Source organism: Hippichthys cyanospilos, chromosome 2, assembly GCF_059441005.1.
Source record: "Hippichthys cyanospilos isolate Australia breed blue-spotted pipefish chromosome 2, RoL_Hcya_1.0, whole genome shotgun sequence".
Taxonomy (NCBI): domain Eukaryota; kingdom Metazoa; phylum Chordata; class Actinopteri; order Syngnathiformes; family Syngnathidae; genus Hippichthys; species Hippichthys cyanospilos.
The window spans coordinates 16,260,733-16,283,713 of NC_142370.1; the positions used below are offsets into that span (position 1 = coordinate 16,260,733).

Sequence of the window (22,981 nt, forward strand, 5' to 3'; positions counted from 1 at the left end):
CTGGCCTGAGGCCTCGTGTACTTTCCCACTCTTTGTCTGGATGAAATCAGTTGTTTCACTTTGTCGTGGTATGGGTAATCTTTCTACAAAAACGAATAAGCTAGGAACTAGTTTGGTTCCTTGTATATATACAGTATATGGGGGGGGGGGGATATATAATAATATAATATAAAAAATAATATAAAAAAAATATATATAATAATAATAAATAAATAAAAAAAATATATACATATATATATATATATATATATATATTTATATATATATATATATATATATATATATATATATATATATATATATATATATATATATATATATATATATATATATATATATCTTGCTATCTGTCTGTCTGCCTGTCTATCTCTGTCTCTCTGAGGTGTTTGAGCATGTGTGCAAGCATGAATTTGAAATAAACAATCATTTTGTCTGTCTCGGTATGAAAGTAACAGCAGCACAAGAAATAATTTTAGACTTTTGGGGCCCTTTCTTTGGACCTCTCCGTATCAAAACCTCAGCCATGACACACAACCGCCCTCCCCCCTTTAAAGATTTACTTACCCCTTACTGAGGGCTTCAGTATCTTCCCCAAGGGATCAAACTAGTAAGATTTGGGTCGAGCCATGCAAACCCACTTGTCACAACTATAGCGGGAATGGTAGTGTGACATCTATGGCTATACTTTTACTGTACAGGCCAATTGCTTTCCTTCACAATTTCCTTTCCATCATGTGATGTGTGTGGGATTCATTCTTCACCCTGCTCATTTCAACAGGCTTATACCTGCTGTTTATTGTTTCTGCGCTCCCTACCTCAGAAGCTCAACATCACTACAGGAGTACAGACTGTAGATCCCCAGGCTTTGCGCAATAGAAATGTTTTCTCATAAAACACTGGAGACATATGTCTCAGCCAAGGCTAACTTCCATTGCACCTGGTGCCCTCTAACCTCTAAAATGATCCCCTTCAACTGGACAATATTTAAAAAAAAATATCAATCCGATGTAGGTTATTTTATATCATGATAATGATATACCACGATATGGGTAATTAAATCAGATTTATACAAAGATACTTTGACTGCTTATCCTTCGTCCCTTTAGGTTCAAGTGATGGTAAACATATCTGTTTCAAATGAGAAATAAATAAATCCAGTATTGCTGCTGTATAATATTATCAAATGTAAGAGCCACAGTAGCCACCAAATTGTGGACAAATGAAAACATCAATCTCAATAGAAGGCATCTATCAGATATAATCAGCTAAAAAATTCTAATAAGAACAAAGCCAAATGACCAAATGATGGAAAATTCTGCGTAAAAGCTCCTCAATTGGAAGAAGAATACAATTACATCCTTCTTCATGAGGTCCTGCACATGCTCTGCCTTGTGGAAAATGCGTAGTTGGTTGTGCACTTGCAAATGGTGTTGGGCTTGCAGAGCTTGTCTATGATGGAAGAATTTCTTTTAAGCTACACCAAAAAAAATAAAGCATAAACCGATACAACCAATATTCATCCTTTGATCAATTTAAAAATATTTGATTGCTCTAACAACAATCCAATGTTACTTGTTACTTCAATGGGCTCAGCACAGCATCGGTGTTGGAGCAATCTAATACTTTTAATTTGATCAAAGGTATATATATATATATATATATATATATATATATATATATATATATATATATATATATATATATATATATATATATATATAAACTACTATATAAACTATAAATAAAAACTACTGTGCTAAATACAGTAATGAACTCCATCATGGTTATTCACATAAACTTTGACTTCGGCTGATGACACTTCAGATTAATGTAATGGAGCATGCATATGTATACAATTGATGAGACAACTGGTTCGGATGACAGAACAAGTCTTTATTTAAACCCAGCTACTCTGATACATATTTTGACCCTCATTCCTGAGCTCACCATATAGTTTTGTTTTGTTTTTTTTCCTCTGGTGAGTTTGCACTTTTTTGCGGCATCGATTACTTGCAATGTTTTTCTGCTCCGTGTCTTACTTCCTGTCTGTAGAGAGATGCAACTTATTTTACTTTCCTCCTTCATCATCCGAACAACATATTCAAATATTTGGCAAGCCGCAAAAATAGAAATGCCGCAAAATAATTAAATAATAGTTTCAGTATAATGACAAGAATACTGTATTAGGAAAGGCCGAAGCAAGACAAATATTTTTCCTTACAATATTTTGTAAGCTATAGACACTGAAATAAAAATGATTTGTGATTATGGTAAATAGACCAATAAAATAAAATTGGATAATGCCACGGAGTGTAAAACCCATGATCTCACAGGACCCACCAATGTGTCATGGTGCAGTAGTTGGATTAAATGTTCTATATGGTCTCGAATGTTTTGTAAATATTGCAGTGCTATTAAACCACACTTTGACTAAGAAAGATTTATGACGCAACATGTTCCATTAATCAATGGGAAACAAGCAAAAGGAACAAACCAACCCTCAACTGTTTTCATTACTTCAAACATGCCAGAGGAAACATAAGTGTAGAAGCCCTACAACTTTACTCAATACTTGACTGGATAGGGAAACGCCTTGAAACAAATGGATTTGACTAAAATACCAAATGCTACCTGGAGCCTCTCTGAACAGACATCAGTCATCTGTGGCCTGCGGTTTGACTCTGGAAAGACGGTACATACGTTAATTAGACATTGACTACATTTTTTTAGTGTGATCTTGAGTCTACTGCATGCAGGTCTGTCTGTATGCTCAGGAGCACACGCCAGAGGCACTGGTTTACTCATGAATGAGTGATAAAGTGGGTAAATTGTGAGGCATTGTGAGTCATCAAAGTATCTGTCACCTTGTTGAAATCACTGCTCAAGTGCTTGAGGCTATCACGTCCAAGTGTTGACAATTCTTGTCATCTGCATTCCGATCGCATAATCAGCTACTACCATAATGGATTAACCCAACTTTTAATGTTGATCATCCCTGGGAATGTAACAATTGGAAATGCTCAAAGATGTTTTGGGCTTGATGCCAAGGGGGGGCGCGGATGTCCCCAGGGAAAAGGCTTTGTTTTTGTCATGTAAAATGTAATTGCAATAAAATAACAAAATAATAAAAACATCTTTTTTTTTTCTAATGTTTCAGGCACTTTGATGCGCATTTTTTTTTTAGTTTTAGACTAAGCTGTAACCTGTTTAAATGCTGTATAAAATAATGAACGGTTGTTGAAAGTTTATTTATATTGCTTTCTTTTGTAATGTTAAAAAGATACAGATTTAGGTATACTTATACCATTTCCATAGATAATAATTTTAGTCATAGTCTGCACATCAAGAGGGAGGGGCGGCGCGAAAAATTTTCTCTTTCCTCTCAAGGACTTGGAAAAATATCATTGAGAAGCACTGCCGTCCGTACAGCAACAGCAAAACACCTGTTCCTAGTGGCAACATTTTTCTCCTACAAGATGTCATTTACAGAGGTTTTTTTTTTTTCTCCGACAAGTTATTCTTTGCTGAACTACAAAATTATGTTCTACATCTACAAATATTTTTTGCAACCATAGCATCAACAGCAGGACATATGATTATCTTAACTTAGCACATATCCATTCTCGTACGTGCTTCTACTTAGCGTTCGGAATATGGTTACATAACAACAAAATTGCAACTTACTGATGAAATAACTCAGTGTTCCACTCATCGATGGTGGTGGTATGTTAGCTTGTGACTTTGGGTGGATGCTGCCATTGATGTCTTACTTCAGGAGTTTCTGAAGAACTGATATTGCAATGACTACAGAGTCATGATTCAATTGCACAACTACCTTAAATCTTTGCGATGAGTTTAAATCTCATCTCATCTTTTTTATTTACTCTAGGTGACTGTAAAATATTGGCGTGTTGACTTAATACCTTGACGCGATTACTTTAAATTTCATCTTGTCTTTTTTTTTTAATGTTGTTGTTTTTATCTCGGCGTGATCAATTCATATCTCAGTTTTGTCTTTTTTTTGTCTTTTCCCTCAAGGTGACCCTATAATCAGGGTGCAGTGACCTAATATCTTGGCATGATGACTTTAAATCTCGACTTTTGTTTTCCTTCTTGGAATCTCATCTTGTCTTTTTTTTTTTCCTCTAGGTGACTATCTCATGAATATCTCATCTGGAGTTTTTTTTTTCTTCTTCTTCTTGGTGACCCTAATACACCGTTGTACTTCTGCACCCCAGTGGTGATTTTTTTTTTTTTTTTTAATTGACAGGAATTGTTAAAACATTGTAAAGAGAAATAAGCAATGTAACAATAAACAATTAAAAACAACAAAATCATATATAATAAGACATTCCAGATCACATTCAGGCTTAAAATGCATTGCAATGCATTACTCTCATTTGTAACAAGTACAATATTACTATTTTGTGTGTGTAATACAGTATATTACATGACCACGTTTCAGTAAAAAGTAATGCATCACAGTAATTACATTGCTTTTTTAATTCTTCTTTATGCTTCTTTATGCCTAATATATATTGTAGTTGCGTTACGGTGTTTACGGTATGCTACAGTGTTTTTTTTTTAATGCATTTCTCCCAACACTGTTGAAAAAATCCAGGGAATGGAATTTCCACTTGTTACAGCGTCTCCTCTCATGTTCATCCAGGTATGACTCTGCTTCTGAACTAAAGAAGCAACACCTCATCTTGGCTTGCAGGCACTTTGTGTTATATACAGGAAGCGTCGTTCGGTGTATAACCCATCATGCACTCCCATTGTGAATATTACATGTGTTCACTTTAGCCTGTTTCCAACATGTACCTGAAGTGAATTGAACTCTGAGAACCGAGATTGAACCCTGTTTTGGTTCTCAGGTAGGTCACAGTATAGAGGAAAAAACCCTCATCACACCGCTAGGCACATGATAGAATATTCATGCTATGTTGTGACTGACGGTTACATAGCTCTACCCCTTACTTAAGGAAACATAGCCTCATTCATTCATATGACATACAGCCACAGCAATTCAAGTGGAGTCCTCCCTTTCAAGCTTATTTGATAGGGGGTGGTGGGTGGTGGGTGGTGGGCGGTGGGAGGTGGGAGGTGTACCTCAGCCTATCCAAAGCCCATAGATCTTTATTTGGGGGGTTTAGGGGGCGGGCAAGAACACTGCTCCTTACTCCAGATGCTGTCAGTCTGTGAGACAGAGAGGAACTTAATCATATGCAGGGGCTAGTAAGGACAGGTCGACACAGCATTGCGTGCAGAATGTGTAACATGAAGGTACAACTATGAACGCAACGGAGGAATAAACATCCTTTGGTTTTTGTTTTTGCCAGGATCTGCACATGGACATAGCTGGATTTTTTTTTTTTTTCACTCATTGGAATAATATGACCTTGTTGTTGCATTGTTTGCAAGCTCTCCTGCATTTTGGGAATATTTAACAAAGAAAAAGGATCTTTTCCCATGCTAGCAGGAACCATGCTTTACAAAATCCTTGCTTTCATTCTCTTACAAGGTATGTGCGTCTCTTTGTTGTACGGCGTTTCGTGACAAACACTTTTCTTCTTTTCCTAATACTATTGTTTCCTATGCAATACAAGGTGTGTTGAGGTGTGATGCTTGGGTCATATCTGAGGTCAGCCCCGGAGGTGTCTCGGGGCCCAGCGCGGAGTTGAACTCAGGCGGAATCGCGGCTCGAAAGAATCCAGACACAACGGAACCTAAGTCCAGATCAAAGCGCTGCACCTGTTATTCGTATAAGGATAAAGAGTGCATCTATTACTGCCATTTGGACATCATCTGGATCAATACTCCTGAGTAAGCAGAAGTCTACCACAAAATTTCCATTTTAAGTGAAAAATGAAAGAAATATAATAGACTATTCTTGTCTATATATATATATATATATATATATATATATATATATATATATATATATATATATATATATGTGTGTGTGTGCACACACCCACGAAATGTAGACAGTGTTCATACAAACATACCATAGGAGTGTATACCGCTTCTTTATGCGTAATATATATTGTAATTGACTTACCTATAAAAAATAATGTAATCATAAGATAAAATATCTGACAAGTGTGTAGAAGTTTATAATATGCCCCTTCTTGTTACTTTCTATATTTTGTGTTTACTACCAGCACTGACTGACATCACTAACTTTTTGTCACTATTTCTTGCCATCGAAATTCTTCTTCAGTGTATACTTGTCACATTGCCGTTGCCATATTATTACATCCGGAAGGAAGGAATGAATCGTTGGAATGAATGTTGATTGATAGAAACAGAGAAGGTCAATCCAGGCGTTTCTGCAAAAAGTAAGCAAGACTTGCATGTTTTGTCTGTCAGCGCAGCTGGCTGTTTTTCACATGTTGTGGTACTGTTTTTGTGAGATTTGCTGGTCAACCAATCTATCACCCGATATTTAATAAAACATTTAAGATTAGGGTTAAATGTTTAAGATTACTGATCTGGCTTGTTTTCACTGATGGGATTTAAGCACCATGGCCTGGGGCATGAGGCTTGTGGTGCAAGTTGTAAATAAGATTGCTTCCTTGAATAGTGAGCAAGGCACCAGCTGTTTCACGCTGCAATATTTCCTTTGAGTGTTATGAGAATGCAACGCTCAGACATGAGATAATGCTGCTACTTGGTACTTTAAGTTTACTGCTAAATTTTACTGCTGAACACATACAATAGCGGCCTTTTCTTTTGGTCACAGCAGTCAAGTCTGCCAGGGAAACATTTCAGTAAACCACACTGAAGAGCCTCCAGCACCACAACAGGTCAAATTTCAAGCCTAACAGAAATACCCAAGAGTCATCGTTTGACACAAGAGACAGCAGCAATTAAGTCAGATACACTACTAGCTTTACACACAGTTCTTTCTCTGTCTCTCGTAATTTCTACTAGTGGTTGTATTAACCCTGATCAAGAGCATTTCCAGTTAATTTAATGAACATGTTCAAATCAAACAACAGTAATGGAGAACATAGGTTTAATCATGATCAAAAAGCTACGATACAAAAATATACAGATTTAATGAGCATTCCCATGACATAATTATCATCATTTTAAGATTAAAATACAATTTACGAGCACCCAAAATGCACACCTAATGTAAACACCTTGTCTTCTATGAAGGAATATGAGTTACATGAATTTAAATGCAACGAGATACAATACAACTAAGACTTGTTTGATTCATTTCTTTATTTTTCATGTTTTCGTCATGTATGAGTAAACATCATGCCTTTATTGTTTATTTTGTTGTGTGTTTGAACATTTGTGTGCGGATGGGTGTATGTGTTCAGAAACCTACAGCATGAAACCGCATATAACGCTGTGAGTTTTTCACAATAATGACACAATAGCTCCAAACTGTTAAGGAAGCGGCAGGCATGAGCAGAAAAATTAGCAAGCGCTCGAGTTATTGAAACATATCCATCTGTGGTTTGCATTTGCCAAAAAAAAAAAAAACAAAAAAAATAAAATAAAAACAAAACAAAAAAAAAACCTCCCAAAAAGCATAGCATGAGTTCCCATTGAATTGAGGCTAAGAGGGAGTCAGCCAAGTTTTTCTTCTTGGTGATCGGTTCATAACGCACCATTAATCACTCAGAAAAACTAGACTGTGGCATACGTTGTGTGACCGAGGCATGAAAATGAATTTGTCTTTCCTTGGCAAAATTCCTTTTTATCCCCACTGGGCTCATATTATTCACTTTTGAGAAACTGATCTAACCTGTGGCCTTAAAACATCTTGAACGGGTGTGTGGGTTTTACAGGCTATGCAGTGACAGGATTTAAATGACTACAATGCCCGGGAGGATGATTCAGAAATGAATTTATGATCGCCTTAGTTGAAACAAAAAACACAGGGGATTTGAGAAAAGGACACCTGGAATATGCATCTTGATTGACACGGACGGCATATTTGAAATCTGTTGCAGTATGTGCTGTTATTGCTCTCATGACTGCATGCATGTCTGCAGTTAAGAGTTGTGTTACATTGCACTTACACTGAATATTTTGTAAGGCACCTCACTGCTGTCCTCTGTTGACGGTGGAAAGACTGTGGCCTGGAATATCAACATAAGGAATAAACGGTAAAGAAAAAAAATATTACAATCCCATCATTTGACAAATGTAAAGGAGGAAATAAATGCCCCTGTTCACTTTTATTCTGAAAATGTAATGAGTTATACACATGTTCCGGACATCCAAAACGTACATGGAAGTCAGTTCTATTTTGGTTTTTGTAACATGGCTAACTAGTTGACTAATAGGGTGAAAGCAATACATCTCGCTTTCATACTTGGCGGGGGCAACGCATATTTGCAGGCTCCTGGTAGACTCTGAGGCATAGCTGCTGTGTGAGAACGCCAGAGTACATGCTCACAGCACAAGATTGATACTATGACAATCTCGTGATTTGGCAATACCGCTTAACCACTGTTAAGATTGTGTAAGACAAAGAAACCTTCAGAGTTAAAACCATTTCTTCTTGGACAAGGGTTAGCCCTCCAATTTTTTCTGCTTCAAAATAAAAGAGAAAATAATGGCAAAAGCAATGAACTGCTCCCATGAAGGAATAACGCTACATTAATTGCTCTTTAAAAGGGAAGACATCCAATTTTTAAAATTTGACAATAACATGTCTAAAATAACACAACATGACCTGAGCTATTATTCTGGGAGTGCTACACCTACAGAACTTTTTTCTTTGGAAATTATTGTTGTAAAATGTGACCCGATGCCTTGTATGAAGATATTCCCCCTAAAATTGGGTCATTTGACTTTAAGCTTTAAAGGTTCTATAACAACAACTAGAAGAAAATGTCAGTGAACTCAATCAGAAAGCAAACATGTTATTTAGGTAGTGATAAATACCACAAATGATATGGTTCACCGAGTTTTGTCACTAACACTTAAACAAGAAAGAGTTACGGCCTTTCTTTGTAGAGGTTACAACGTCACAATTGGACCATAACCCTTTGGCGTACCACAGCTGTCACATTTGAAAAAAAAAAATCACTTAAAAACATTACATGAATTGATAAAGGCTTATTCTAAGTAATTACAAGTACAAGAAGTTGTTGGCTAGGTTTGCTCATGATGCGTGGAAACTTTTGGTCCCTTACTGCAGGACATACAGCTTAATTCCATGACTGTTGTGTTTTCTCATCCATTTTTTAAATGAGCTTTTATCAACACGGCAGTTGCTTTTTCCTACTTTGTCTTTTGCCAAGACTGCTGTGGGCTATTTCAACTCAACAGCACTCCCTCTTACCGCCTAGCAAGTCAGGACAGATTGACATATTTGAATGTCTTCACTGCATACTGATATATAATGCTACAAAAGGTGAACAAAGTCAAACAAAAAGTTTCCTCTTCAAGTACAGAGAAAGCAGAGTTTTCGTTGGTGTTGTTGATATCACATTATTTCCTAATAGACCTTATACTATTTTAAGATTTATGGCTCAGTGTGATGTGTAAGTGGATCATTACACTTAGTGTCAAGTGACATTAATCAAGGCACATGGGAATGTAACATTTGACATTTGATAGTGTCGTGGTCAATACAAGGCAATCCTAGACCAAGACTTGATAATGACCAGAACTCACTCAGACCAAATGGTCAAGAAGTTTGGGATTAGGACAAGAGTCAGGACCGAGATTGAGACCAGCCAAAACTATGGCAAAACCAAGCCCACAAAAATTAATTGCTGAGAATTTTTGCATTACATTTTTCCTTTAAATACACCTGACTGCCAAAAAAACACTGTCTGCAACTATTACAAAGCATAAAATATAAAAATCCGATTTAAAAAAAAAAAAGATTCTTCTACAAGAAAACCTTGTGTCCTCATATTTAGAAACGATTATTTAAAGAAAACATTGGCTGTGTTACTCAAAATGAAGGTTAATTAACCTGGATATATATTTTATTTGGAAACATTTTTCCTGGTACTTCGCTGAGCTAAAAACAGATTTAGCAAATCGCAGTGTTTTCATGTACCAAATATTAATATTGGTAACTCCACTTACATAGCAATTTTAGATAGCTTTTGCAGTTATGTACAATTTAGTTGCAGATTTCCTTAATCCACATAGTGGGCACCACATTAAAACAAAAAACAAACAAAAAAACGTTTTTTTTTTCTTGTAAACACAACTTTATTTCTTCTTTTCTTAAGACAGTTGGGTTTGTGTTTACATTTACTAATTTTAATATTTACTGCTGCCTTCTGCAGTTTTCAGGTGACTGCTGTGAAAAGTGACATCATCAGCAAATTAACATTGCAGATACAGTATCAAAATGGGTTTTCTATTTCCTGTAAACATGGGTGACAAGACACATACATCATCATCGTTGAGGAAATTGCATTGCCAGTTTCTGTGCAAAAATGTATGTTACAAGGTAAAATGTTGATCATTTTTTGCACCTTCTCTCCCATTGGTATGAAAAACTCTTTTGAAATTCCTGGATATGGAATTTGACCCAACTGCACACAAACATACATAGCGGGGAAGGAAATCTACTGCTGACTGCTGCATATTTCCATTGCCTGCCTTTCAATTAAAACCAAAGATTTGTTTACATTTTTTGAAATTGTTTAAAGTGTTGTTTAAAATTCAATTCGTATTAAAGGAAACAAAATGCATGAGTTAAATCAAAAGTTAAATGTTGTATGTACAGTACTTCCAATAGTCTAAACACCGTATTCTAATTTATATAGCATTCCTGCAATAGGAAATAAAAAACAGATTTATGTTTTTTCATCCATCTCAAAGATGAATTGCCTGGATGAAAAAAAAAAAACAATGTCCTGGATTTCTTAGTGAAGTAACGTTAAGCAGTAAATATAAGTCACAAAATAAGAGGATTAATTGTCCTTCTTTGGAAAGTCATACACATTGCCATCAAGTTTGGTGTTGAGGTCTTGACAATGGCTAACAAAGAAAATAGCTGTAAATAATCCCCAAATATTGCCTTGCCAGGATGTACTTATACATGCTGCAACATCTCCTACGAGTGTATTTCTTTTGTAAATTCTGTCGGTTAGTGAAGAGCACAGCCCTGACAGCTTATTTAATCCTCGTCCACGTCAGACTATTTGCTTAAAAGCCAATTATTTAAAGGCCATTCACGTTGCTGTTTTCAATCAGCCTTGTAGCGAGAACAGCTTTACAGGACACAGTGGATGTAGCAAGCAGAGTGAGAGGAGAGGACATTCACGAATCAGCATAATGAAAGCTGCCTTTGGCTTTGAGCTGAAGGGGGACCACATGGTTCTACCTCATCGTTTGGAAAAAAAAAAAAAAAGCACTGCTTAACTCTTGACGGACAGAATGTGGCTGTCAGGAAATCAGCAATACCTGCTGAAGGGTTCCTGACTTCCAGTGCTTGCTGCCGAGCAATAACATACCTATAAACTGTCATTGCACTGACACATAATCTGTCAGAGAAAAAGGACTTGTTGCAAAGTTTGTCTGCAAGCATAGCAAAAATGAACTTGTCAATCAAGGCACACAAGAAAAAAAAACAGGGATGAAGAAAAAAGGGAAGCTGTGGTGTATTTGTGAAGGTGCTTAGTACCTGTTCAATAAGAAAAAAAAGTAATGCCATCAGAAAAGGTTGCTACACATCATCAGCTAACGTTAAATTCTAAAGACACAATGCGAGAACGTAGCCCTTGTGTTGCCAGTGATCATGTTTTCCAGGAACAGCATAATTGTATTTTATATTTTTTGGGGGGGAGATACTAGAAATAATAGCAATTTCCAGTCTGCCATCAGGTTCACCCAAACTGGTAAGCTGTTAATTTGTGTTTGGAGCATTATTATATGTATTCTTCAATTTCTTTTGTATTGGGTAAACTTGACATTGAACAAAGTGGTTGTTCATTAGTTATTCCATGCAGATCTCAGTGTTTTCAATGCCATACCCAATGGTTCACATGGAGGAACATATTAAAGCAAGCTAAGTAAATATAGTCCTGTATGATCTTTTGCTTTGTTTTTTCTTCCTTGAAGTGCTTAACGTCAACCCTCTTCACATGAAAGTAGGACTTTGTTCCTTTTCTCCACACGTTGAAAGATAAATGCCGAAAGAGTGAAAACAAAGACAACAATTTAGTACTGTACTAAATTGTTGAAATATAGTGTTGAACTATCTCCTCAACTCAGCTGCAGCTATTTTGGAAAGGGTTAAAACCAAGCACAAGACACACTTGGGCTGGGGCATACTTTTTGACCAATTGTGGGCCCTCACACAAACGAAATAATGAGTGCCATCATTTCATTAGAGGTTATTCGTCGCAAATGTTATTTATTTTGTAGTAAATAATGGCTCATGTGGCTCGAGTGGACCATGTTCCGCTACTCCAGTGTTGAGATAACCGAACGGAGTTGTGGCCGCAAGATGGTTGGTGCCTGTTGTGGCGGACTGGCAAACTGGGGTGGTGGTCCCTCTTTTTAAGAAGGGGGACCGGAGAGTGTGTTTCAACTACAGAGGGACCACACTCCTCAGCCTCCTGGTTAGGTCTATTTAGGGGTGCTGGGGAGGAGGGTCCGTCAGAAAGTTGAACCTCTGATTCAGGAGTAGCAGTGTGGTTTTTGTCCCATCCGTGCAACGGTAGGCCAGCTCTACACCCTCGGCAGCTTTGTGGACTTGGAGAAGGCGTTCGACCGTGTCCCCCGAGGAGCTCTGTGGAGGGTGCTTCGGGAGTATGATGTTACGGACGACCTGATACGGGCCCTCCCTGTACCACCGATGTCAGAGTTTGGTCCGCATTGCCGGCAGTAAGTCGAATCCATTCCCAGTGAGATTTGGACTCCACCAAGGCTGCCCTTTGTCACTGATTCTGTTAGTTACTTTTATGGACAGAATCTCTCAGCGCAGCCGAAGCGTGGAGGGGGTCCGGCAAATTACATCTCTGCTAGTTGCAGATGATGTGGTTCTCTTGGCTTCCTCAGGCCTCAACTCAACTCTCAATGGAGCGGTTCGCAGCCGTTTGTGAAGCAGCTGGGATGAAGATCAGCACCTCCAAATCTGGGACCATGGTCCTCAGTCGGAAAAGGGTGGAGTGCCCTCTCCGGGTCATGGATGAGGCCCTTCCCCGAGTGGAGGAGTTCATGTATCTTGGGGTCTTGTTCACAAGGGTGGGCAGGATGGAACGGAAGATTGACAGGCGGAATGGTGCAACGTCCGCAGTGACCGGTCTGTCGTGCTGAAAAGCGAGAGCTGAGCCGAAATGCAAAGCTGTCCATTTACCGGTCAATCTATGTTCATGCCCTGACCTATGGTCACGAGCTGTGGGTCGTGACCGAAAGAATGAGATCCCGGATACCAGCGGCCGAAATGAGTTTCCTTTGCAGGGTGTCCGGGCTCTCCCTCAGAGATAGGGTTAGGAGCTCGGTCATCCGGGAGGGACTCAGTTTTGAGCCGCTTCTCCTCTGCATTGAGAGCAGCCAGTTGAGGTGGCTCTGGCATCTGGTTAGGATGTGGAGGTGTTCCCGGAATTTCCCACAGGGAGAAGCCCCGGGGGTCGTCCCGGGACATGCTGGAGAGACTAAGTATCTTGGCAGGCCTGGGAACTTCTGGGGATCCTCCTAGAGGAGCTGGATCAAGTGACTGGGGAGAGGGAAGTCTGGGCTACCCTGCTGAAGCTTCTGCCTCCGTGACCCAACTTCTGATAAAGCGGTAGCTGATGGATGAATGGATTTTCACAAATGCTCAACATTCCTAAACATTTTTCTATCCACCCATTTATCCAGGATCAGGTTGTAGGGGCAGCAGCTTTAGTAGTGAAGTTCAGATTTCCCTCTACATGGATATTTCATCCAACTCCTCATTATTTGTCCTTTTATGAATTTTGTCATGCTGTCATACTGTGTTAGAAAGGGCATGTTTGAATACACATACAGTGCCACTAGTCTGTAATGTGCCCTCCTGCTTCTGGATGCCTGCCTGATGCACCGATAAATCAACCTTTACCATCTGTGGTTCATCGACACGCTCTGTAATTTGGCTTACGATATGACATCAAATATGAGGACGTTTTTATGGGCACATTTCACTGTCAATGATAAAATGTAATAAAGTGATGTCATTCCTATCCAGGCTGTGGCAAAAACACACTTTCTCTTGTGAAAACTTGCAGACGCACGGTACCCTATGGAATGTCCAGCTACCAAGGAGCCCAGCGAATCCGACGTTCTGTTGCTGGACGGCCAAGCGTGCATGAGCAGAGAGAGACTCAGCGATGCATGTGTTCTTCTCTGAGTGAAGACACAGAGTGCCTTCACTTTTGTCAGTCGAGGTCAGTTCCGTGTTTCATATTCCTTTCCGAGCAAACTCAGAAGTAAAGCTGGTGGCCACCAATTGGATCTGACAGACCATTTCTAGTTATGTGTACATTAGAATTGGGTCTAAATGATTTTAAGACAAATATGATGGAATGCAAACTATTAACTCGTCCATTCAAAATCCAAATAATCACAGACATTTAAAGTAAATATGTATGTAAGGTCTGATAACTGGGACTCACTTTGATGTGCTCATGGGGGAATGTTTCTGTAGCCCTCACGTGCACCAAGGCTCAAGATTTATTGCAAGAAAAATACTTTGGAATCCAACTGTGTTCCAAAAAGTTACTTATAGAAATTTGATGTGGGGACTTCACAAGTGGAGTAGACTTGGACCGGTTTACATGGTGATTTTGAAATAAAAACACAATTGATCTATAAATCTGTTAAACTCAGAAAGAGTTTAGTTATCTACAATGTAAACATTCTTTTCAGTCACCTCATACAGTATTTGTTGGAGGTTTGCCAACTCCAAACGTGCATTCTAAACATGCTAAAACTTAAATTATAGTACCCCATCAGTCACTGTCCCAATGCCAGTAAAGTAAATGGCGATTAAATGAGAGCTATATGATGTTAATCAATTTTTTATAGCAATCTCCAGATACATTGTAAATACACTTCTTGGGGGCTGTGGTTAGAGATCAGACATGACAGGAAGTTGATATTTCAAACATACTTTTAGAAAATGCTACAGAGTTGTTCCTCTTCTTGTTCTCTCCATATTCTTTTCTTTGATCTTTTTGTGGATGAAGGGCAATATATCAGATTGGACCACAGTAATGATCTCTACAGTATATATATATATATATATATATATATATATATATATATATATATATATATATATATATATATATATATATATATATATATATATACATATATATATATAGATATAGATATAGATATAGATAGATACGAATTTTATCTGTTCCGGAGTTTGTACAGTCAATCACATTTTACATGTAAATTGCCTAATTTGTTCCAGGGTCGAAATCACCATATTCAATTTTATAATATTTTACCTTACCTTTCAAAAACAGCATGTTTGGTAGAAGTCAGTTATTGACAGAAAGAAAATGGCTGTAAACAATCATTTTACTTCCCATGTTACGACATGGATGAATGCAAGCCCTCTTAAATTTATCGAACCACCAGGGTGAAGCCCTGAAATCTCAAGGAAGGCCTACTTTCTGCAACAGTAAGGCAAGCAGAGAAGGTTTAGGGCCTAGGCCAAGAGATAATGCTCCTTTTGCAGCTGAATTGAAGGTAATGAAAAATATCAAAGCTCAAGGCCATGAAGGTGTGCTCCTGACACTGACAGTAGATCCCGAGAGGTTAGAGACACCAAAACACAGCCAATGATGGAAGCAGGCAACTAACACTGGAGTCTGTTTCAACAAGATGCCGGAACCCCAGAGTCCTAAACGAGCCATATATGATGGATCTCAGGTTTGGGAGGCACATGTCGCAAAATGTCTGGAACTCTGCCTCTGCAACCGGGCGCTGATGATAGATGGGAAACACCGAATATTCTTAACTCATGTTCGCTTGCTAGCGTCATTTATAGTAGAAAACGCGGGATGGTTATCATCCCCGTTCCTCAAAAGCTTCAGAGCAATCAGGCACTCCAGTCATTTAAAGCAATGTCCTTCCATCTTGCACTGCTGGCATAATTTCTTTTCTGTCCATGAAGATGTTTGTACTGCTGTTCTGCCAAGGCAATGTTATGTATTCATTTAATATTGTTTTCCCATGCAAGCTCCATGCAGACTCGGCCAAAACCAAGTCTTCACAGAGTCCTGAGGCCCGGCTGAGAGTTGAACAACTCTTCTTCTCCCTGTCTGCTTTCTTCAAGAAGTGGATCCATCCTGCATCTTCAGCCCAGTCTTTCTTTGTTTGGCACACTTGCTTCTATGTACAGGTACACTCCCATTCAAGGAAGGAACTTTAGCGATTGAAACTGCCGACATTCCTGAGCATCATAACTCTGGGAGCAAGTTCCGTCAGGCCGAGTGGTTTTAAAAAAAACTTCAGCAAATGCGATACAGTTTTTTGGAGACGATTTCTCTTTTTTTGATCGGCATAAGAATTATTTTCACCATGAAAATATCCTGGGACATTTTTCCATGCTTGATCAGACTCCCTTTTTATATTCTTATATACTAACAACAATAACACATTGTGGACTCGAGTTCTGTGCAAAACGAGATGATAATTTAATGCTCCACAGACAACGGACGACATTTCCATGTGGATGATGGAAAACAAAATGTGAGTTGCAGATGAAAGTACTTAAGCTAGATACAATGTTCAATTCATCGTAAAGAATAGCTAACAGGCATACTTTTATACTGCTCTGTATTCAGATGTTAGTTTTAATGACAAAAGTATGGATTAATTTTTTGACAGAAATAATATAAATATATTTTATGTAAAATATTAACTATGTAAAATGTTCTCTGTTCTACCACTAACCCCGATTCAAGAAAAATGTGATGTTATTTTACCTGTGTACATGGAGTTTTATAAATGAGATTTATTTAGAGCGCTAATAGGGCCGCAAAAAATGAATTTCCACATTGTCACCAAAAACAAAATAACAAACAAGAACACTCTCAAGAGCACTGGTGACAAGCATGAACTGTGCATGATTTAAAATTTAAATTAAATTGTAGTCACATCATGGATCAGGGTCATGTCTATGCCATGCGTGTAGGAGCCACTTATTTTTTGCCTTTCAAAACTGTCTATGATTATTATATGGCATATTTTTTTCTTCTTATTAGAAATGAATGGTTTGGCTCACATTTGGGGGAGGAGTTGAGAGAAAGAGATACCCACTTTGAATTTTAGGACTTTTACAAAAAGGAGAAAAACATAGAGCACTGGTAACACCATCGTAAGCTTGTATGTGCAAAGTGAGTTAATTTACTGGAGGACATTATACATAAATTACAAAACACCCCAGTCACGATAGACCGTGAGGTTGGTGGAAAAAAATGTGTTGCCTGAGGCCTAACAGACTGCGGTTGGACTGCAGTATGAAGCTTTTCCAAAATGAAAATGCTAACAAATAGTGAAAGTCAAGTGGCAACATTTTCCTATAGCCAAGGGGGCTAGAATTTCTCTCTCCCCTCAAACCAGAAATTAAATCTTTGCTCTTGTGCAGTGGTTCTCAACCTTTTTTCATTGAGATACCCCATTTGAAATATATTTTCAGCCAAGAACCCCTTAACCAATACAAAGAGTTTTTCGGTATAAAAAAATAAGAAAAGAAAAAAAAAAGACTTAAATCACAGCAACAGAGTCTAATTTATTAAACATTAGACCCTTTCAAACTTCATTTGTAATGGTCCACAAAAAAACAACCTAAAGTGTCCTCTTTTGGATCATAGAAGAAATTAAAAATAAATAACTTAATTATTAATCCATATTCATCCACAAAAACTAATCAATATGAAGTGTCAGACTTGTTCTAAAAATTACATACACATACATATAAATAAATCTTTGTCCACGGAAAAATATTCAATATAAAGAGTCGTATTTGGGATTGCATTAGAGATCTGTTAAAAAAAGTATTTTATCTTCCGGACTATAAGCCAAACCGTTATATAAACCGCAGCAGCAAAATGTGAGCAAAAAAAAGTATTTTTGTCATGGATCAGCCGCAGTGGACTATAAGCCGCAGGTAATAACATCACATCTTTATGCAAAAAGATAGTATATGAAGTTTATAAAAAAAAAAAAATTAAGTTAACAGAATGAACATGCGTGCATGTTCAGTCCGAACATTTTATAGAAAATGGATGGATGGATATTTTCCAACACTAACAGAATGTTGTTAGTTAAATAGCAGTTCAAAATCGAAATCAACACTTCATTAAAAAAAAAAAAGTGTCTACCTTAGTTTGATACATTTTTTAGTGAACATAAAAACACACTCCATATAATTTAAATAAACAATCAGAAATACATAAACAGAATCATATATACTGTGTACCGTATATAAAGTTTACACATCACAAATTACCCAAAATGTTATACATTCTCTTATTCAATTTAGACATATATACAGTACATATATACATATATATATATATATATATATATATAATTTTTTAACTCTTTATGAACACATCCATTGATTACATCTTTTTAGTTCTATTTCATAGCTGTTCCATAAAATGAGACCTCGAACAGATTCACACATTTGCTTGCTAGTGGCTAGCAAAAAAAAATAAAAAATCCTCCCAAAAAAACAGATGTCACACTAGACTATAAGCCGCGGGGCTCAAACCATGAGGAAAAAGTCACAGTTTATACTCCGAAAGATACGGTAAATCATTAACTTAATTATCAATAAACAATTGTCCACAAAAAAAGAATCAACAAAGTGTCAGACCTGTTCTCAAAAAGAAAAAAAATATAAATAAATATTTGTCCACCAAAAAATATTCAACTTAAAGTGTCTTCTTTTTGGATCACAGTAGTGATCTGTTCACAAAAATAAATCATTAACTTGACAGGGTTAGCGTTAGGGTTAGAGATGTATGAGAGGTGGGCGGCTCGGTGGCGCAGTGAATAACATGTCCGCCTTACAGATAAAGGGACCCGAGTTTAAATCTACCTGGCCCTGGCCTTCCTGTGTGGAGTTTGTATTTTCTGTGTGGCACTTCTGCTTCCTCCTACACTCCAAAAACATGCATGGCAGGTGAATTGGACATATTAAATTGTCCTTAGGTGTGATTGGGTGCGTGAATGGTTGTTCGTTTCTGTGTGCCCTGTGATTAGCTGGCGACCAGTTTCTTGGTGTCCCCTGCCTATTACCCAAAGTCATCAGTGATAGGTACCAGCGGCTCTCGATAATGGATGGATGGTGACGGAAAGTGGCATGGGGTCGAACCATTCTTGTATGGGAGAGGATCTTGAGTTTTTCTAATAAACAAATTCAATAACCTACTGAACAACAACATTGTTTTACGAATGTATATGTTCCTGAAACAATTAATTACTTAAATGATTAATTTTACAGGATTTTTACAATTGTTTGTTTGTTTTATTTAAAATCTCAAGTACCACCTGAAGTTCCTTCGAGTACCACCAGGGATACTTGTAGCTACCCCCATTTGAGAACCACTGCTCTAGTGTGCCATACGACCAGGTCTCCTTTGTCAACTTCTACAAGTAGTTCCTTGACAAATATAAAGTTGTATATATTTGTGCTGGTTATGATAATTGTGTCATGATATGGTCTACAGGAGAGAGGGAAGGAGCCCTATTTTTTAGTGGCTCCTGAATGTTCCGAAGGTTACAGAATTGTTTTGTATTTATGATAAATTACAGATACCTTTTCAAAGTTCAGTCGTAACATTTGGAAGAGCATTCGATGTAATGCAAAGTTCTAATAAAAAATGAGCAAATAAACTAGTCGCCAACTGTTGTATTTTTGTGCATCCTTCACCTTGGTTCTGAAAACGGACATGAATGAATCTTAAGTTGCAACAACTACAAAAGAGTTCTACTCTGTGACTGGTTCAAATCCCACTCTCTGTCTTTAGCCTCATTCGATCCATCCCGGACAAATTATTCAAATTCCCACATCCCCTGTGTTATTTGTGTTGCCCAGCACTCCGTTCCGAGGCCACTTCTCTTCATTGTATCTACATTGTCCAATTTGGCAATTTGGTGTAAATGTGTACTCTACAGCACGGCATCCGATTTAAAACACCACAGTCAACTTCATTTGTAAGGCTCAATGGGTCAATACAGTCGACCACGAAGTTAGTTTTGGTAGATCAAAAGACATCACACAATATGCATAACAGAAATCAACGAGGCTAAAGGATAATGCGGATGCACATGGAGGGTTTATATAGTATATAGGGATGGGAGGAGATTAGAAAGTCACAACGTTTCTCGTTTCTCAAGATCTAGTTTCTTCTGGCCGTTTTGGGCAATGGAATACACAGGACAACAGACTTCTTGTTTCTGCTCTTATCGTAATACACACCGCTAAAAGTTTTGCAATGTTAAAAATGTTACCATACTGAATAATGTATGGACACAGATGCTTGTATTTTGACACAAAGGTTTTTATTTTGAAGATATTGCCAGAAAAGCATGTCACCGCAGCGGTCACTGTTAGAAAGTCATGAGTCACAGCTCTAAAAATCTCAAAATAACATTGTGCTGAAGTCACATTCAAATGCCAATTCAGGGCTCTAAAGCAGCTTAATTACACTGCCATTTAATTGTACAGTGCCTGCCGCCAGAATTTATCGTTCCTCTCGCATACATTGGCAGCACTCAGGTGCTCTATATCGGCACAGCTGGTGAGAGCAGTCGGACGAGTGCACACTTTGATGCTGACGGACTGATGTTGCCATTCGTACCGATCACTTTCGAATAAACCAGGCCAAATCTCAGTATATTTACTGAAACCATTTTTGAATATAAAAAAAAAAAAGAATAAGTCGGTCATCCATCATTTTATGGAAATGTGTGATTTGGGTTGGGGAATATACCTCTTTTTAAAAATTTATCTATACCTGTGCATCTATGACGTAAGATCTGGTGTGAGTGCTGCAGTGGGCGATTACGTGCTGACGTCATGCTACGTGTGTGTGTGTGTGTGCATCTGCTATTCATTCTAACTTTTTGATCGATATGACCGAACTACAAAGTTTATGCTCCTCTCCCTCTTTTCACAATGATAAAGCAATAAAACCCATTTGCAGTAATTTGGTTGGCTATGTTGATAATCCTTTGTAAAGAGGCTACGTGGTTTCGAGATAGTGGTGGAGTCTCTACTTGATGTTTTGGAGACGCTTTATGCCATTTAGTGCCATGCTCCCCCCTCTGAAAACAACACTCCTGCCAACCTTGGAACTTGTTCAGATCTGACCTTACCCTAGCAGTACTGATAATATTTATTACTTTAAGATCAAGCGCAAAATATCCTTCATTTTTTTTTTCAAATGATTGTATCTAAGTCAATTTAATCCAATTTGTTTATTGTTTTTCATCTTTATTCACGTCCCCTTGTTTATTGATCTTTTTGGTTGACCTTTTATGTTTCATATACAGTACATGTCTTGGTGTTGCTTGTACTCCTCCCGTGTATTTGTTTATCTTATTTATACTGTGTATGATATCACAAGGGTCATTATGCATAAAAACAATTATAATAACGATGATGAATTGTCATCTTTTGCAAACGTCCAATCACCCAATGTTATTTCACAGAAACCCTCCGGTGTTTATGAGTGATCGTATTCACTTCAATATGTGGGATTACATACATGAATGTAAAAAATGTCAAGTTGGCCTCAGAGGAAGTCAAAGCTGTTGTGAATGAGTCCTGGCACGGCACCCTGAGAACTATATGTCCAGTGTAAGCAATTCAGTGCATGTTAGACACAGGGCCAAGTGCAAACTAGCAGAGCTCCCTCCGTGAAGAGTCAAGATTATCTCCTGTGCAATACAGTAATGCTGAATAAAAAAAGATTTACATCGAATTTATCTTAATTTTGTCTCATTGGTGCAAATATACACACATATATGTCTTTTAAACGTATATGTTAATAAATAAATAAGATGTAATAAAATGTTTTGTTGTATTTTTTTCTGTCTTCTCTGTGCCCGTATGGGGTCTATCCGGGTGCTCTGGTTTCCTCCCACATTCAAAAAACATGTATGGGAGTAAGTGTGTATTGGGCATTCTAAATTGTCCTTTGGTGGGTGAATTGTCCTCCGGTGCAAGAATGGTTGTTTGTCCGTCTGTGCCCTGTGATTGGCTGGCAACCAGTTCAGGGTGTCCCCCGCCTACTGCCCGTAGACAGCTGGGAAAGGCAACAGCAAGCCAGTGACCACAGTGAGGATAAGTGGCTATAGAAAATGAATGGATGGAAAAAGATGTAAAGAATGGTTATGTGTATGTAATTAAAGAGTTTACCTGCACCTTTCCTGGGAATTTGGTAGACACGCACAGGTAGAAGAGGGTGTCTGTGTTTTTGTGGGATGGGATGTCAAGAACATATATATATATATATATATATATATATATATATATATATATATATATATATGTATATATTAGTCTTGACATCTGCTGAAGTCCAGTGCGACTAGAAAGTTGAAAGATTAGATATATAACTGTCAACAGGAGTAAAGTACCTGTACATCACTCATTGACATATTTACACATATGGATTTCCACCCGAACAGTGCACACACACAGCAAAAGCTCTGAGGTGCATTTAAAAAAAAAAAAACATTCCATTTTGGGCCATAACTGGTACATTAGAAGTGCATAGACCATGAACATTTTTGTTGGTCTATGATGTACAACAAAAAGGGAAGATGACTGCAGATGGTGTCCACTGGAGTAATGCCAATCCAATCAGAATGTCATGTCAAATATTATGACAATTGTAGGCAGTTCTTTCAAAGTGATTAGTGAATGTAAGCGCAGTGATATTGGATGTGATCTTCACTATACTGTAGGCGAGTGGTTCTCAACAATTTATCAATGATGTCTAATATATTTTTCTTAGCTAATTACCACCTGACC

At 37.7% G+C, this 22,981-nt stretch overlaps 1 protein-coding gene across 1 annotated transcript; it reads left to right on the forward strand.

The window, feature by feature from the left end:
• Window positions 1-5,360: 5,360 nt before the first annotated feature.
• On the forward strand, window positions 5,361-19,810 carry edn3b (endothelin 3b). The gene is made up of 4 exons (XM_088408061.1): window positions 5,361-5,524; window positions 5,610-5,826; window positions 14,196-14,354; window positions 16,166-19,810. The coding sequence occupies exons 1-4, from the start codon at window positions 5,473-5,475 to the stop codon at window positions 16,218-16,220; spliced, it is 483 nt and encodes a 160-aa protein (XP_088264187.1). The 5' UTR covers window positions 5,361-5,472; the 3' UTR covers window positions 16,221-19,810.
• Window positions 19,811-22,981: the final 3,171 nt, after the last annotated feature.